The 18,262-nt window shown below is 38.6% G+C and overlaps 1 protein-coding gene across 12 annotated transcripts in view; it reads left to right on the top strand.

Annotated features, from left to right (window-relative positions):
- KIAA1217 overlaps positions 1 to 18,262 on the top strand; it is a 181,957-nt gene that overhangs the window by 57,315 nt on the left and 106,380 nt on the right. For 9 of the 12 annotated variants that reach the window (XR_014618204.1, XM_084282133.1, XM_084282123.1 and 6 more), the window contains one exon: positions 16,250 to 16,330. The exons of 2 other annotated variants lie outside the window; for them this stretch is intronic. Coding sequence is in view for 8 of the 10 variants with exons in the window: in XM_084282133.1 (XP_084138259.1) it covers positions 16,250 to 16,330 (81 nt within the window). In the remaining 2 variants the exon portion in view is untranslated. The remainder of the gene's footprint in view (positions 1 to 16,249; positions 16,331 to 18,262) is intronic. One more of the 12 variants, XM_084282135.1, reaches the window with a different exon arrangement.

The raw sequence follows: 18,262 nt of genomic DNA, 5'->3' as shown, positions 1-18,262 counted from the left end.
CGAGTGGCTGTTTGGGCCATAGGGTTTTTTATTTCTTTTTAGTTACGGATTTACAAAGAGAATTCTGAGAAGTTTTCTTCAGGTCTTCCTTCAGAGAGCAGTAAGAGAGCAATGGAATTGTCAGATACATATTGGAGAAGAGAGAGTACAGAGGGGAAGATAGCAGTGATGATGATTTTCAAATAATAATAATACATTTTTATACTGCAGGAAGAAAGCGATTACTGACAGGTTAGCTCAGATTATTATTCATGAGTTTCCTGAGCTTTTAAACAAATTGTGCAAATGCTCGTAATCTCATCATCTTCTGTCTCTCGGAAGGTGCTCAGATCCCCACACATGCGATAGATCAAGCAAACCTCCAAAAATAGGCAGGCTGTTTGTGCTTGCAGCTCCAGATGATCTTATTATGGCAACTGACTCTGAGTGGAGTTATCTTTGGGCTGCGTGGATCCTTTTCACACCGTTCCTCTTACGGCTGGGAGCTGCTACTGCACCGCAGAATAACCCTCTCCTTTCTGGGCGCCGTGCTTGGGTTTCAAAGCCAAATGCAATTAAGTCATCCTGATTAGATCACCAGAGCCTTCAGTGAAATGTGCTCAGTAACATGCCTGAACTTTCACTGTGGTTCCAAATGAATAATTTCTTGGTATTTGACTTTGCTTTGAAATGTGGAGCGCTCACTTTGCCCAAAGGGGTATCTGGTTTTGTGTAAACATGGAAGGTTTCAGACCATTTGAGGGACACAGATGTGCTAAACTCAGATAATTCAGACGTGCTAAAGGTATGAAGTGCTTCAGCAATGCTTTTAGCTGCGTTCTGCGTCTGCTTCATCTTAGGAAAATTGCACAGATCACAGGCCCTCCTGACAAGCAGGTCTGACAGAGCTGGCCCCACAGCACTTGCTCCTGTGTCACTGCTGTACGTGGCCCCATCTGCATTCAGCACTAGACAGAAAGTCTTCAAGGGTATCTCCCAGCCCTCTGCTCCTGTGGTACATACACCAGGTGCCATCAGGGTGGTAGCTGAATGTTGCACAGCATTCAAGGTCGGCCTAGGGGATAGTCCCCATGTGAAAGCTACAACGGGGGCATCACTTAGCAGCAAATGGGAATCCTTGGAGAAAACAGCAGCTTGTTTGGAAACTTAGGGGTGCTTTCACATGCTGGATGCTGGTTAGCCACCTTCTGTGGCAATCCCTCCCCTCGTCCCAATGGTCCTTAGCACAATCCACATACGATATGGGAATAGACAGCTGCCAGATGCATGGGATGTTTCTACTTTGTATGTTTTCACAGTATCATGAAGATACAAGCCCTAAGAACCACCAATTCAAGAAAATACAGGGAGGAGAAATAAAGTAAAAATGATGAAAATAGAACTATACAACTGTGAAGACAAAATATACAGAAGAAATCCCCTAAGCATCTGACATCACCAGCTGCACCTCCTCCTACTTGAAAGGAGTTGGCTGATTTCTTGCGAGCGCCCTTTTTTTCTTGTTTGTTTGTTTTCAATGCTGTAAATTCAGAGACAGTTACTGAGGGATTAATCACGACTCAAATGAGTTAGGCTAGCAGAATTTGACTGCTTGATAATATGTGAGAACCAAAATATGTCTCTGTTTGAGCTCACCTATGTTGTTATTTCTACCTAGTCCCCAGTTTGGTAAATAGTAAGCAGCTTATTTTTCTTCTCTAAGATCTGAATTGGCAAATTGAACCTGTCTTGTTGGGTCCTGGGTAAGGCAAACGGTTGCAGCTCAACCTCGAATAGTATGATGGGATCTACATGCTGTATTTAGCAAGTAAATAAAAACATGTTAGTGTAAGACCTGATTGTTAGAAACAAAATGGCCACTGAAAATTCAAAGGCTGGTGGTTGTCCACATTCTTTCTTTTATTCCCCGGGGGCATCAAACTAATAACTGATAGTTAACACCAGGCTGGCATTTTGGAGGACTCTTGTTTTAGAAGCCAGGCTGTTAAAGCTACTTATTTGCAGAGTTCCAAACCTTTGTTTGCAGTTTATACAAATATAACGTTACCGCTTCAGATTTTACATCAGCTCTGTGCCACTGAATTCAACCATATGAATAGCTGACTTCTTCCTTCCAGCAAAATGTGTACTTCACAGCAAGCAATTTTGTGTGCTTTTCTAAAGCACTCCAGTTAACATAAGAAAGTTGAGAAACAGAATGATAGCCTCAAACATAGTTGGCAAACATTTTAGACTTAATGCTGAAATGTGTTTCTTCTGCCAGCAAGTTTACTAAAATTCCTTTCTTTGCAACTACAGTGCCTTAAGAAAGCTGTAGTGCCTGCTACGGAGGTCATATTTATTAACCAGAAAATAGTAATTGGAAAAGAGATAAAGCATGGTCTGTTGCTTTAGAAATTATTCTAAATAATTGGCCAATTTTCAACTGTAAGGAGCTCTAGAAGGATTTTATCCCTTCTACCTTTCCCTCCCCTCTCTCTCTCCCCCCCCATCCCCCCCTATAGCACACTGATAAAAGGGTTCTTGTGAGGTTTCTATTTTTTCAATAGACAGAGGAAATCTAAATTGCCTCTGGGTACTTTCTTAGTTCTAATGAGTTAAGCCTGCTCCGGAAAGAATACACACAAAATGGAGAGATACAGTTTGGAATTGTGTTTTGCTGTTATTACAGGATGTTGTGAAATAGCAGATTCAGGCATTAGGAATGCAGCAGTTTGAGGGTGTAGGTTGTGACTGTACTTGCAGCAATTTGCATAGCATTTTCTGCAGGTCTTTATCAGTGAACTTTTATCGCTATTTCATTTCCCATGATAAAGAAGTGGAAGACCTCCTTCTGGAAAAGAAGATTGTCGTTATAAATTATGCTGCTCCAAGGAAGTCTTGCCTTCCTGGATCCCACCATTCCATATTTGCCATAAAGATTTTTAAGTTTAGACTGTTACTGCAGCAGCATTTGAGTTGGAGGCTATATTTTTCCTTTCTTGGTGCTGCTGTCAGTTTCTGTGGAACAACATTTGACCATAGAGGAGATGCACTTTATCTTACTTGAAAATAGCAGATAACTACAAGAATTTCTCAAGTGCTATAATACATTACAATTGCACTTTTCAAATACTTTTTTTTTTTTAGACAGAAAAGCAAATATTGAAAACACTCAGGAAATACCAGATAATACCTAAGATGTGTGTGAAGGCTGGATATGGTCTGGTAAGATATTCTTAGCCGTGGCCCATGGAGGACTGGATGTCAGTCTCTAGAGAGAGCAGAGGCTCTTCACATGCAACTGACTTCTGGCATGTGAATTCAAAGAAGCTATCTCTATTCTTTATATTTCCAATATTATTTTCCTGTATAAGCAGTCGCAGCATTTGATGCAAGCAATGCACACAAGTGCAATTGATCTGATGCCCTTGCAGATGGAAGAGCTGCTGCACGGTGTGCTAGAGGTCCTTGTTTCTCCCGAAGATTCGGTCTTGCAATGACATGAATCAAAAGGTTCTAGAGCGAGCAAAAACTGCTCCTTGGAGATTTTTCAGTACACTGATCATACAGATTTAAATACGTGCTGCTGTATAGGCAACTCCCATGCAGGGTGTGTGGCAGGAGCTGTGTTCCAGTGATCTCTGATTGCTGGTGGCCTCCTTCACACTGCTCAGCATGGGGCAATTTAGGAGAGCCCCATGGCCACCTTCACTTATCAGAGCTACAAGACGGTTTTTATGGCCTTTGGCTTCAAGCAGCTGAGGATGTTCAAAGTGGCTGACAGCTACTTGCTTTTGTCATCCCTACAGCTGAAGTCAGGCGTATCCCGTCTCCTAATGTGTGGTCTGAAGTTTGAGGGCTCCTCTGAAAAGCGGCTGGTTCACCTTGCAAAGGTTAATGTTTGGTAGGGCTTTTCTGTGAGTTTGTTTGCTTGGGGTATACATTTGTATACTGTTTGCAAACTGTTTTACCTGTTACTTGGACCACATTGGTAACACGCCTTTCTTAGTCCTAGCAGAATAAATACTGTAGCTGGTGTTGCAGACTTTAATAATCTGATATCTACCAGAGTAACTCCAGAGGAAAGCTTTCAAAGGGTAAGTGCTGTTTTGTTACCCCCCATTTTAAATACTAGCTAATAAGGATTCTTTCTAGACCATACATTATCAGTATTTGTCTAATATTTATTAAAGCATAAGGGAAGAGTTACCCACTTTCAGAATAGTTTTTGTTCCAAGTTTCCACTACATATTTCATGTAAACAAGACATGCAGACTCTATTAACTAGGTTGAAAGGGTTCGTGATGTGAGAGTGTCTTTCCAAATTAGCATTGTCTACAAAATGCTTTTAAGGACATCTGTGTTTTTTGTACTCTTAGGCCACATAAACATTTTTTTTTTTCATTTTTGTTTGCTTTTCAGGCAAGAAAAAAGAAGAAATATATAACTAATTTAGAAACATACTTTTCTGGATGTTCTTCACTTACTTTTTTTATTTTTTATTTTTTTCTCCATATTATTTAGCTTTCTGTCTTTCTTTCATTCCTCTTGATGAACCATTCATGTGTTCCTTATACACAGAAGTTATTTTTATATTTTTCAATGTATGCAGTACTGCTAGGGAGCTCTATCTGCCCTTTTAGTTAAACCTTTTTTAAAGAAGGGCCTATCTTTTTTTTTTTTTTTCTTTTTCTTTTGTGAAGAAATGATTTTTAGTTTTAAACCATTCATTCAAGGCATTCATATAAATCATATAATCTAATACTGACTTAGCTCTGGCTCTTTCAAACAAGTGGACATGTGCTTAAATTTCCCACTGCTGGGTTCTGAAATTCAGCAAATGCTGTCCTAACAATTATTACCACTGCTAAACCTACAATTACTCTATTAGAACTTTCCTAAAAGATTATACATTTCCAGACAAGAAAATTTAAATGAAATTTATAAAATAAAATAAAAAAAAAGATACTAGATAATAGGAAGGAATCTAAAACATTTTAACAACAACAAACTGTCCCTCAGTCCACATCCCAAAGGGATCTGTGGAAAAATCAATGTCTTGAATTACATCAGTGACTTGGAAGAGATGACTAGGTATTGCTGCTGCTGGGTACTTTTGCTATGCCTTGCTTTCTTCTCCTGTTAGGGCTCTGTCAGATATATGAGTTTATTTTTTTAACAGCTTCTGAAATAATCAAATGATTAGTTCTTTTTAGAATTCACTGTTTTTTTTTCAGAAAAATAAAACATGATTTTCTGTCTTTCAGCAATTTTGTACATCTTACACCATTGCCTTATTGGATACTATCAAAATTAGTAACTATTTATTAAGTTCCTGAGATAAGTAGAACTGAAAGCTCAGTCAATGCATGTCAGAGCTGATATGATCATCCAATAGGTTTTTTTTTTTCCACTTGGCTTTCTTACACTACCTAATCTTCAGTGAACTCCCCTTAACATCTGCTTTCACAGAATTCTCCTTAATCCACCTTCATTGTCAGACTGAGTTTTCTTATTTATTTTTTATTATTATTTTTAGAAATGGAGGAATAATGATGTTTCTGAGAATTTCAATAAGTAGAGAAAATGACTGATGGTGGGAACTTGTTTAAGAAGGTTAAAAGGATATTAGGGTAACACAGTCAATGTGAATAGAAGTCTGGAATATTCTGATGTCCTCATAATGACTTAAGTATTGCCTCTGGTGCTGCTCAGATCAAACTATCTCTTTTCAAATTACTTTTGCCCAGAACTTTCAGATTGAAAAATAAAAAATAAGACGTTCATCTGACTCTCTTCTGCAGGAATCTGCTGAAAGTTCCTATAGTATGCAATACTTGTCATACACCTATTACCTGCAAGATGAAACATCTTTGCATCTCCTTTCTGTGTGGATGGTAGTTAGAGCTGTATTTCCTTCATAGCTGACTGGAGATTATGTCCAACTGCAGCTGTGTCATCAGTTTATGCTGTGAATGACATGTAGAGTAGTTTAGTATGGCTGAGTATATCTCAGAGTCATCATCTTGCTCAATTAGAATTGATGCAAGCTGCAAGAAAGAAGATAATCATTTGAGGACACTGAAGGTGTCCTCAAAGACTAAATAAATAAACAAAAAAGATAACCATGGCTGTATGGCCAAAACAGGAAATATTCTGTAGTTTAAGAAGGTAAAACCAAAGAATAACTGAAGAGACTATCAGCACATCCTTTTACAAAGTTAGGCACTCTCACCCATGTTCAAACACATAAAAAGGACTACTACCACAGCCACTATATTTTTCTTTGTAAGTTGTTTCCTACAGAAGCATCTGTTGGAAAGTGAGTTAGTCTCAAAAACTTCCTGAAAGAACAACATATTAGAAACTATTCTTCCTTCACTTTGGATGTTTCAGATCCCTTTCTCAGTCTTAGAGGCACTCAAAGAGGGTAACTCTGTAGGTATAAAAACCTGGCCCTCCTGTAAAGCCTGTCACTAAATAAATAAATTATAAACAACAACAACAAAAATAAATTATAAAAATAATAATAATTTCATGAACTTCTGTGGAGGTAGGATTCATTTTGTGTGTGTACCTCTAAACCCCAGGACACATATGCTTATATAGTTTCAGTAACCAGGCCAGTGGATAGTGCTCAAATAGAAACCTACATTATGTTCTGGCTGCAGTATTTATTGGGTAGTGAAGACTGTGCCATGTAGTTTGAAAGGACTGAGACGCAGCTTTTTCAAATATTTGTGTATATCCTTTTTGCTTCAACAGATAACATTGTCTTTTGCTGAATTTAGAGGAGAGGGAAGGCACTGAGAAGTATGAGGTCATTGAGTGTTCATGCAAGAGTAGAAGAAACTGTGTACTGCTCATCTGGTTTTGTCTACTAAAGGTTACTTCATTTCAAATTTTTTACCTTTGGTTTGGTATGTTTTCAGAAGTTCTAAGGTATGTGCTGAAAGATAAGGAAATTACCAATGAGAAAATGCCATAGAAATTCAAATGTACATACTCTATTTACTGCATCTCCCTCAGATATCAGTGAGGTGCACCTATTGTCTATCTATTAGGCTTACTTTCTCTTTATTTCTGATAACTAGTCATTTATGAGTGGTACTAACACTGTAACTCTAAAAAAAAGCTTTTCAATTAACAAAGATGTTAAAAAAAAAAAAAAGTACAGATTCCAACATGGGAAAGGTTTAAGCATTTGAAGAAAAGATATGAACAATACAAGAAAAACAAGATTTTAGAAAGACATCTCACTGTAGCTCAGGAGAGTAAGAATTGCACATTCCTTTCTACACAAATGTGCTTTATCTCCTCCCCCATTTTCTCCTCTGAAAAACCCTAAACTGTATTGCAAATTATTATCCACTGGCGCAGGACCTGGATCCTTTACAAGTTGGAAACCATTTTATATGCTGTAGATTCTTTTCGGTTTTAAAGCCCTTTGTTGGCTTGTGAACAATAATGACATCAACTCTTGAAATCCAAATCAAGCTCTATTCCCTGTTCCGTAAGTCTTGTAAAGCCAGTAGCATCCGTGTATTGTTTCCAAATGGGATAAGTTTGAAAAGACATTTCAGACGAATGAACCGATGTTATGGTTTGTTATTGATTTTTCATCATATCCTTTAGATGTGAGTAGATAACTTTAAGAAGTAGGTTTTGCAATATATAATAAAACATGTTGCAATAAGGACATTTGAACAACATATAATACTTGAATATCTCTCACTCTATGTATATGTAAACCTGAAACTGAAATTAATATTTAAGTTTCCTTATCAATAAAAGCGTAACAGTGTTGTTTTGCAATAGTGATGTGAAGATAATTTTCCATAAGCTAATGTTGGCTGGCATTAATTAGGCGCTTATATCATAGCAGTGATATCTGATTGTATGAAAACTAAGGTGTATTCAGTACCTTGCAGAGACTAACTGTTTGTATATAGCATTATATGTTCTTAATATTTATCTCACTAATACAAAATAGCTGATGTTATGAGATGATAAGACTAACTTATTCAGCTGGATTCCACTCTAATTACTCTATGTGCTATTCAGGTGTAAGCTGGTTATGCTGCAAACGGCATTTCTGAGCTCATATCTCTCATGTAATTGTGTAGATGACAGCTGTGTGTTTAAGGAAGGATGGAAGATAATAAATTCAGTTAATAATAAGATGGGGTAGGCTTTTTATGTCTGATGTTGTTGTTCAAAATTTTAGGTGTTCTAATAAAAAATCTAGAAGACTGGCTAACAAAACCTCACTCCTGTGCTGAGACTCTGTGACCCTTAGAAGGTGTTAAGAGCAAACTTAATGTGGTTTATAAATATAATACTTTTCTGTAACAGTTTTCTTGGCAGTGTGCTGGAAACTGTTCATGAGTTAATTATTATTGAAGTCTTGTAAGGTAGAGGAGTATTGTGAACTGTTTTACATGGTATGCCAAGGGCAGGAAAAGTGTTGTGTTTTTTTTTTTTAAGGACTGAAATGGGAGCCAGGGCTTGGTAACTCTTGGACCGTAGAAAGCTGTGATTGGACATGTTTCCAGACCTGCTTAAGTGGGAAAGGATTCGGCATTTTTGGGGTGGGAGAAGATTAGAGCATCTTTGCAAGATTACTGCTGTGCATAGTTTAGAGTGCATAAGCAAAATGATTCACCATGTGGTCATGGGTATTTTGATTAGTGAAAGTTTTCAAAAATGTTTTAATATATGAAAAAAATAATTGGTAAAAGAACATCTGACGAAGAATAGGGTTGCCACTACAGTTCTATACTGATTCGTCTTACCTAGTCACACTCTTGATGAGTGTTTTCTATTTTTTTTCTCCACTACAACCTGTTTTCTTAAAAGAACTTAGGTCCACTGAAGTACATAAATGAAGTAGCTTATGGCTTTCCATAAGAGCTGAGCACCAATGCAGGCATGGTGCAGTTCTGTAGCACCATGACACAGGTAGGTCCTGTGTTACATGAACTCTTGCCTAAAGTTTTCTAGATTGGTTGTTAAAATGGCAGTTTCTGGCAGAGACCTGCAGTTTCCATCATTTGGAGTTGTGGGGATGAAGCTCTTAGAAAACGTGGTGTTATTAAGTCTTAAGGTAGAACAAAATTTGTGTAGAGCCACGTTTTTCATTATGCCTTCTTCTAAATAATTGCCATTTAATTATCCTTTTTTTTTGGGGGGGTGGGGGGGGGAGGAGAGGAGGGAGCAACTTCGTTAACCTTGTCATTTTCAATAAAAAATAATGCAAATGTTCATCACTTTGAATAGCTTTTATGAGTTTTAATTGGATGAATTGATCGCAACTTAGAAAATCATGTACATTTAGTCAGTAGTGAAGGCCAAAATGAAGTAAAAAAGAAAAAAAACGTGTATAAAAGAAATGTTACAATTAAATCAGGTCAATGGCAGATGACAAAACCATACATTTTCCAGCATTTCAGAGGATGGTTTTCTCAGTAGACCATCAGTTGCCATTGCATTCACCATACAGTGTTTTTCAGTGATGGCTACTAGTGATGGAATAACCAGGTCAAAAAGTTTCAATGAAAATGAGAGAAAACACCACAGAAAAATGAGAGAGAAACAACTGTGTTCTTTAAACATTCTATTTTTTCTATCATTCTTTCTTTTCAAAATACTAGAGACAGCTCATGAAAATCTTTTTCTGCTTAGGTCATCACCGATTCGTTATTCTTTTATAAAGATTCATAATAGTTTTTTGTTGTTTATCTTCAGCAATGTAATGTGATTCCAAGGAGAGATGATAATGATAGGAGGAAGGGAATGAATAATAAGAGAGACAGACTATTGGAAACAAAGATAGGGTGTTCATCTAATTGTCTCCATTTCTGACTGTGAAACAGTTACAGAAAGATAGTAGAGAACATTCTTGCCATTTAGCTTTGTGAAACAATGTTTAAACTGTTAGATTCTTCAGGTATGGCATCTATGTGGTTGAAAACCCCTAGCTGAACCCTTAAGTCAAAGTTGCTCAATTCCCCTCAAATCCTACCAGAATTAGTAGGCGGCACAGTGTTTTCTTTATGGAGGTACCTCCTTGTAGACTCATATCCCTCACTAGGCAGCCACCTTTGAGATTTTCAACTTTTTTTTTTTTTTTTTTTTTTTTTCCCCTCTGTACAATGTAGGCATTTCACATACAGAATTTTGCATTGTTAAGTAATGATGCAGGTTCAGGTGCACAGGTTCAAATCAGGTTCAGATTACCTTAAAGAAACTAGATCCAATCATCTTTTTTTTTTTTTTTCACCCTGCACCAAACAGTCTGATTTTTCCTGTTACTTTGCACAATGATGTTCAGATAACTGTACAAGAGGGAAGACACATCATAAATACAAGAATTACTTCTTTCATGTATGTTCTTGACTGCTTTTATCTATGATGTGGCAAGGAAAGGGGCTGATGAGCACTCATTTCTTAAGGTGTTAGGACACAATGTTAAAGAGCATTCTGGTCCAAGATCAAAGAAATAATAAGTTCATGCCTAAGTTTGTTTACATAGTCTCGTGGACTTATCATATTCTTAATTATGTGCATAAATCCATGATGGAACCAAGGCTGAAATATACCATAGCCCACAGGATCTTGCTTTAAAAAAATAATAATAAAAAAAGCTGTAAGTCATCTTAAGATGAACAGGTGAAGTGATTTTGTTCCTTCATACTAGCCTTGTAACCTGGAGTATAGATACAACACAGTGTTTTGTTATAACATTTCCACATGAGTGGAGTGACAGCAAAAGAGGGAAGAATAAATGACTCTGGAGAACTTCAGAACCCTTTGATTACCAAACCATTTTACAGGTATAACCATTTTATATCCCTACAAATTGTGGTTTGGAATATGACCTGAATTCTCTTGATATGTTTTTTAAATGTTCTCTTGTTCTAGTTGTTTTATTTTAAGGTTCATTAAATATTACATAAATTTATATAATATATATATATAGCTTTAGTCATCACTGAAAATTAAATGAAACATGATTTTTTTTTTTTTTTTTTTTTTGACAAAAACTGAGAAAAAGAAACAACAATGGAGAGGAGATTCTTTTTCACTTTTTTGTTTGGAAATTTTCAAAAATACAGTTTGCCAAGTTAACACGTCATTTTCAGCTGTGATGTTCAGTGAGTGGGAGGCAAAGAACATGCACAGTTTAAGGGATGCTGTAGCTGTGGAGTGTGATAGAAAAGGTAAATCCTGAAACATAAGAAGTCCTAATGTTTTGTGCAGCCCTCTTCCTTTGTTCTCATCTCTCTGATTACATTCCTTGTTTACATTTGACTGGTCTTTTTGTTTCTGTGCTTCCTTTTGGACCCCTTGTCTTTGGCCATCTCCATCTTTTCAGCAGTTGTCTGACTGCTTTCTTGCAGGTTGCTTGGAGTTAATCCTGTATGTTTACTTTGTATTTTGATGTGATGAGACTTCACCTCTTCCATTCTTTGGCAGGTATTTGTGCACTTAAAATTACTGTTAGAAGAACCTCTGTGGTCTGAGCCCAACTGAGCCACAATCCTGACTTCTCCCATTGTTGAAAAATATCAGTATCTTGCACCCCTCCTACAAAACCATTGTGTGCAGGAAATAGGCAGTCGATCCTCATTTCCTTCCCTCAGTTTCAAGTAGTTTAAGAGGACTTGTGAGTCAGCATCTCGTTTCATCATGTATCATCATCTACGTACTCATATCTAGCCCTTTGTGTTTTCGTTATCATTTCCCTCCAGCGTCGGCTGATTGCATGTCTCTGCAGGATCTCACCCAGAGCTTGTAAGCCTAGGGAACACTAATTGGCATCGTAATGGCCTGGCTAACCCAACTTTGCTTCATACCAAACCTATGCATTTCTCTAATTTTAGCCACTTCCAGTCTCTCAGCAGCCGTGTCATCTTCCTGGGCGATCCGTGATAAATGCAATGTGTTCAGTGTATTCTGCCTTTATAAAGACTTCCTTTTTGAAATCCAACAGGAGCATAAATCAAGTGGCTATTACAGAGACTGGGGGAGAAAAAAAAAAAAAAAAGAAGGGGGAAAGCCTAGCATTTCTCCACTTTTGCAGCACTGCCAGTACCTCAGTGAAAAGGCACTTTGAATTGTATCAGCACTGCCAGCAGGGCTGCATTCCTGCTGTGGGAGCACATTGCGCTCCCAACACCATTCTGTGACATTATTTCAGGCTGACTCAGGGGGACAGATGTCTCCTACTAAATCATCAACACAAGTGTCTCAAGCATCTGCTTTTTCCTTTGGAGACTTAACATTTCAGTGCTCAACAGGCCTGATCCTGCTTAAAGTGGTGAATACTTTCCTTTGATCTGCTTAGCAAGCAGATCCCACAAGGCAGCCTTACAGTTCGTTCACCCTTGTTTTGAAGGGCCCAGAATAATGACTAACACAGTCAGTCAGCCTCGAGATATTAATCCTTGTCCTCCCTAAGTTACTGCATGCTAACCCTTTGGATACTACCTTGCAAGCAGTGTTCACCAGACATTTCTCAGGACTCCATTTGATGACATTCCCTGCATTCCTGGCATCTTTGCTTTCCTCCTATGACTCTTAGCTTTCTACACCTTTTTCCAGGGCCACTGCTCACTCCATTTAGGTTTAAAGTTCAAAAGCAACATGTTTGGCAGCTGTTTCCTTTCTCCCTGGTACCTTTCTCATTACAGTAGAGATTGGCTCCTGAAATCCATTTTTCTCCATGTAATATCCCTTCCTGCTCGCACCTGCAGTTAATGGGGCTGTGCAACCATTCATTAGCTGTGTGCAGTGTCCGAGCCCCGTTTTCCACTCTCCTCCTTGGCCTCTAACATTTTCCACTTTTCACCAGAAGAAATTACTTAAGCTCTTTTCTTGATTTTCTCCATATTACCTTTATGTCTCTACCTGCCTCTATTAATCTGTTTCTTTCTCTGTTAACCCAACCTTGACAAGAGTTGGTACCACTTCTATTCTGGCTATTTTCATTTACAGCTCGTGAAGACTTAATACCAGTTTCAGTAGGAGCCTCCCTTTGGTGTCAGATAGCAAAAACCCCTGTCATTCTTCCCCTCACTGGGACAGACCCACCACATGTAGGTCACCCTCATGCTAGTGAAGCTGGCTGAATGCTGATCATTCAAATCAGCTGAGGATGTCATGTACAGATGTGAAGTCATGGGCTCTGCACAACTCCATTTAGTAGGAGGTGCAGGATCTTATCTGCTGGCCAGCAGAGGTTGCTCAGAGCACGTTAGTTGAGTGTTCAGTTCTCTACAGCTCTTTAATTCTTAGTGAGTCCCATCCAAAGTTTTCTAATCTTATGTGGGATTTGCTCCAAATTCCTATTTCTCCCCTCACATGGATTATTTGCTGTGATGCCTCTTGTGGTACAACGGTGGAGTCAGCGAGGGAAGCAGATGGGGGATTGTCACAGGAGCCCGTACCCTTGCTGCATTTGAAAGTCGAAAAACACTCTTTGAATTCATTTCCCATCGTTGTGCACTATATATATCCACATGCATGCCTGCAGTTGGAAAAAAAAGAAAAAAAGAAAAGCTCTTCCACAATCTATGAGGAAAGGAAGAAATAGATCATTGCTAGTTTCCCTCTTTAAATACCCTTGAGGTCATCAGACTGCTGATGAAGGCATTGGTGTGGTGTTGAGTTTGGAAAGGAATATAGAAAGTTAAGAAATATTTTGGAAAGTTCCAAGTGAAGCCATGCTTCAAGGTTTGAAGTCAGACCCAACTGTCTTTAAATTTCATTCATAAGGTCTTTACGTGGGCTGCAGTAATGGTCTTGATTACATTTCTCCAATATGGGCATGCCTAGATCTTCTTTGGGTGATCCAAAGTTTGCTGTATAACACTATGGAGGCCTCTTCTGCTTCCTGATGCCACCTTGTGCAGGAGTCAGTGGATCTTTCTGCTGCACTACTGTTGTCACTCTGTGTTTGTGTGTGGTTCTTTTTTTTTTTCTTTTTTTTCTTTTTTTTCTTTTTTTTTTTTTTTCTGCCAGACTGTATTTATTCAGAGATTGATGACTCAGTCCTGCATCACATACAGCAAATTTCAGAACAACTCTGGTAAGAGGAGGGAGGAACTTCTGGATCTAGGTGGACTAGTTTTATATATTCTAACTATGAATCCTCATCCAACTATTTGGAATTAAAATAAACACGTTGTTATGATAAAAAGAGGGGGAGAGCAGCATTTTCGCTGAATTAGGGGTGGGGAGGGTTGCTGACTCTTTCAAGCATCCTCATTTCCTTACCCTCCCTTAGGTCAGAATGGATGTTACACTTCCTTTGGGAGTAGGAAAGTCAAAAGAAAGAGGATGCAATTGTAATTCCCCACTAGGGTGAAAGGGTTTAAGGAAATTGAGTAGCTCAAGTTGGTTTTATGCAATAGCTTTAAGGAAGGCAAGAGATGAACACTTGATTCTGCCATTCTGCAGAGTAATGTCCCTTCCAAAGTGTGGTCTTGAGATGTGATGCAGACCAAACCTCCAGCAGACATGCAGCATAATTTTTGTTCTTTGGGTGTCTTGTGTATTTGGCATTGAGATGGGATTTTGTCCTTAGAAAATCCGAAAATCCATAGCTTTTTTTATTATTTTTTTTTTATTTTTTAAGTCAGAATAGTTTAATTAAAGGTCAGACAGAACTTCTTAGGTTTGTGGGGTGGTGACATTATAAAAGAAAGAAAAAAATGTAATACAGTTTCAGTATTACTCAAACATTAGCAACAGACTGTTTTGTCTGTGTGGTTTGGAATTGGAACCCATCCAGTTGTTGCCGGAAGGCTACATTTAATTTGTACTGTTTGCATAAATGGCTTATTTGTAGAAATCACATTTTACTTGAACAATTCTAAATGATACATTTCTCATGGGGAGAAAAATGATCTATTGTTCACTTCATATAAAATGGTACTGCCCTTCCAAAATATCCAATAGACAAAGTCATGAAAAATCTGAGTGTACTTGTATGTCGCATATCTCATCCCAAGAATCAACTCTCCTATACTCATATCCCCTAGGTTTGTAAAATTCAAAAGATTCTTTGAATTAGTCTCTTAATTATGATGTTGGCATTATAATTACTTGCTAAGTAAGATTCCTTAACAATAACGTCCTTGTTATCAGAGCAGTTGTGCTCCTTTGCCCGGTGCGAATAGTTGCACGTTCTGATCCGGGCAGGAGCAGTTGTCGTGGGAGCCTGGCGCTCGCTGGGAGAGGAATCCAGCACTCAGAGAAGGTTGTTTAGGGCACTGTACAAAATCTCTTCTACCCCCACCTCCAGCCCGCGGGCAAATGTAGACTAAGGAGAGCATAGGACCTCTGCCTACAAAGACTCAAACATCAGCGGGCAATTTTCCCTCCAATTCTCATCGCATTCATGTGATTGGGAAAAGATATTTGTTTGTTTGTTTTGGCCTTTAAACCCATTTTAGCACATTTTCACAGTGTATATTCTTTAAGACTGGATGTGAAATAGTAAAAAGACATGACTGGAGAATATTTTTTAATCATACCATAGTTAATATTTTACTCTTTTGTAAATTGGATTCATCAAGAATAATGTAATATTTCTAAGTTCTGATTAAAGGATTCCATGTCTTTGTAGTAAGTGAGAAACCAACACAGTATTGCAATGACTGTTGCTAACTCCAACCAAGAGTTGTATCATTGCTTTGGAAGAATGCATATTTTGCCACTTCTTGTCAGATATGGTTGCTAGATACACGTCTGAATCTTTGCGGCTAAACTCTCTCCCATTCTCTTTTATCACAGAGACGTTTCCCATTTCTTTGACATACCTCCATAGGTAGCATTTCTGAACTGAGTCCAGCGAAGTTTCTGAGAATATTGCATATTAACTATTGATAGAACATGATGTTCCCTAGCACATATGCCTTTCCTTTATTATTTTTGAGTGCTCTCTTCTCTTCTCTTCTCTTCTCTTCTCTTCTCTTCTCTTCTCTTCTCTTCTCTTCTCTTCTCTTCTCTTCTCTTCTCTTCTCTTCTCTTCTCTTCTCTTCTCTTCTCTTCTCTTCTCTTCTCTTCTCTTCTCTTCTCTTCTCTTCTCTTCTCTTCTCTTCTCTTCTCTTCTCTTCTCTTCTCTTCTCTTCTCTTTTCTCTTCTCTTCATACCTTCAATATGTAGAGGTTATTCTCTTTTAATTCTATTGTTCTCCTTTTTCCTTTCCTGTTAACAATTATCTCTCCCCCTCCCCTTCTTTTCTCTCTTTGATCCACAGGTTTTGCAGTGCATGTTGGTCTCCCTTCATTCAGAACTTGACATTCAAAGGTACTTGATGAAAATTGAATCCTCTCAGAGAGTTAGTACTGTACTTTCTTTTTTCTGCACTCTGCTGTGGATTGAGTTTGTTACCTTTTAACTGTGTGTGGTTTGCATCGCAACTAGTGCTCTCAAATAAATACGGATCTGCATGTTTTTTCCCTCTGAAAGTGGTGTCATTCATATAGATTAATTGCATATGGGAGTGTGATGCATCCTTTGATGATTTTTTAATTCTGATTTTTCCTTTAATAGCATGATAGACATGAAGTCCATGCTCTTGTCCTAGATAGATGTTTTGAAATCCACCAACATTTGGTGGGAGGTCCTAGATAAATAAGTGATCGCTACCAGCTGTCCCAATTCTAACTTCATTTATGTATTTATTACACATTTGGAACAGAGTTGAGGGATAAAAGTCTTTCTGCAAAGTTAAGGACAGGTCTGTGAATGCAGGGGCAGATATTTCTGTATTTGATATGCAAAAAAGCTTGGTTTCCAACTTGCAAATTGATCTTTTTGTGGGAATTTAAGTTGAAGGAATACACTTGCTGCAGATTCAAATGGGATAATGGCTGGAGAGCAGTGTAGTGGGCCCAGCTAAAATATAAATTAACATTTAAAAGAGCCTCCATTGAGAAGATGTTAATGTTTCACATGTGCCTCTGCATCTTGGGGCAGCACTTTCCTTTCCTGACATCATCCCCTGCTGTCATGCAGATTTGGAAGTGTTTCCCTTTTGCTGCACCTTGCATCTCAATGTAAGGGGGGGCTGACATAAGGCCACAGCTCTTCAGAGCTCTTGCTCAAATACCACTTGCACCTCTGAAGTCGCCTGTATCTCAGCTCTTGGTCTGTCGAGTACCTCTTCCATTCCTGTATGACTTGCTACGTGGATGTCTGCTACAGTAATGTTTTTTTCCCTTGGTGTAGTGAACATGCACACACCTTTTAGACGCATATGTGCCACTGCGTGGGTTTTTTTTGCAGCCAAAAGCACAACCATGCAAGTGCCAGGCCAACACGTGTATAATAAGGAAGGAGGTCTCTGAGCGTGCACTGTGTGCAGCAACTTTATTTGCACCTTATTTGTCACTTCCCCACTGGGCTTGTTTTGACTTAGAAAATGTAAATGCGCCAATAAAAATGCTGACCACAGGGAACAGTGGGAGCGGCAGAGGTGTGGGGGAGCAGGGAGGCTTCTCCCTCATGTGCTAAGGAGATGGCCTGGAGGGAGGGAAGAAGGAGCACAAGGGCATGGTGGCAAGTCAGCAAGGAGAACGAGAAGCTCAGCTCGGCTCTTGCACAGCATCCCTCCTGTCCCTCCTCGGGACAAGCAGACCCATCCCTCCTACTCACCAGCCTCAGCAGTGAGGTCTTTTTTATTTTTTGGGTTATTTCTAAAAGAGCATGTTAATGAAGAACTCCTTCACTTTTGGAACACAGAAAAACAGGTTTTTCCAGGACAGCTTTGAGCTGGAGCCCGCACCGTGTTCCTTTGCTTTGGGAAACAGACACCACAAAAACAGACCCTCCTCCTGTTTTCCCTAGGCACATGTGTGGGAGAAAAGGGATGGGTAGATAATCATTTCTTGAATCAGAACACACCATCCCCTAGGTACATCTAGGCATCTGGTATTTATTCTTTTTTTTTTTTTTTTTTTTTTTTTTTTTTTCCTTTTTGCATGTGGTTTCAAGCATGTAAGGATCTTTCCCCTTTAATCAGCATAATGACAGTTTTTGTTTAAATCATCCCTTTTCATCTTGAGCGTTCTCATGACAGTTCTGGGGGTTGTGTAGGTAGGAGTTACCTCACCCACTGCTGATGAAATGCAGCCACCTCCTGGATGGAACAAGGGGTCATTCTGTCCCATGAATGCTTCACAGTAGGGTTTTTAGGAGGAAAAAGAGAAACAGCTTCCAACTGAAGCTGCCATAAGATTTTAATTAAGACAAATGTTGGTGTCCAGGC

This window comes from Netta rufina (assembly GCF_964035555.1).
Source record: "Netta rufina genome assembly, chromosome: 2".
In the NCBI taxonomy this organism is placed as follows: Eukaryota; Metazoa; Chordata; class Aves; order Anseriformes; family Anatidae; genus Netta; species Netta rufina.
The sequence above is the reverse complement of the archived record's forward strand: the minus strand, read 5'-3'. Positions and strand labels throughout refer to the sequence as shown.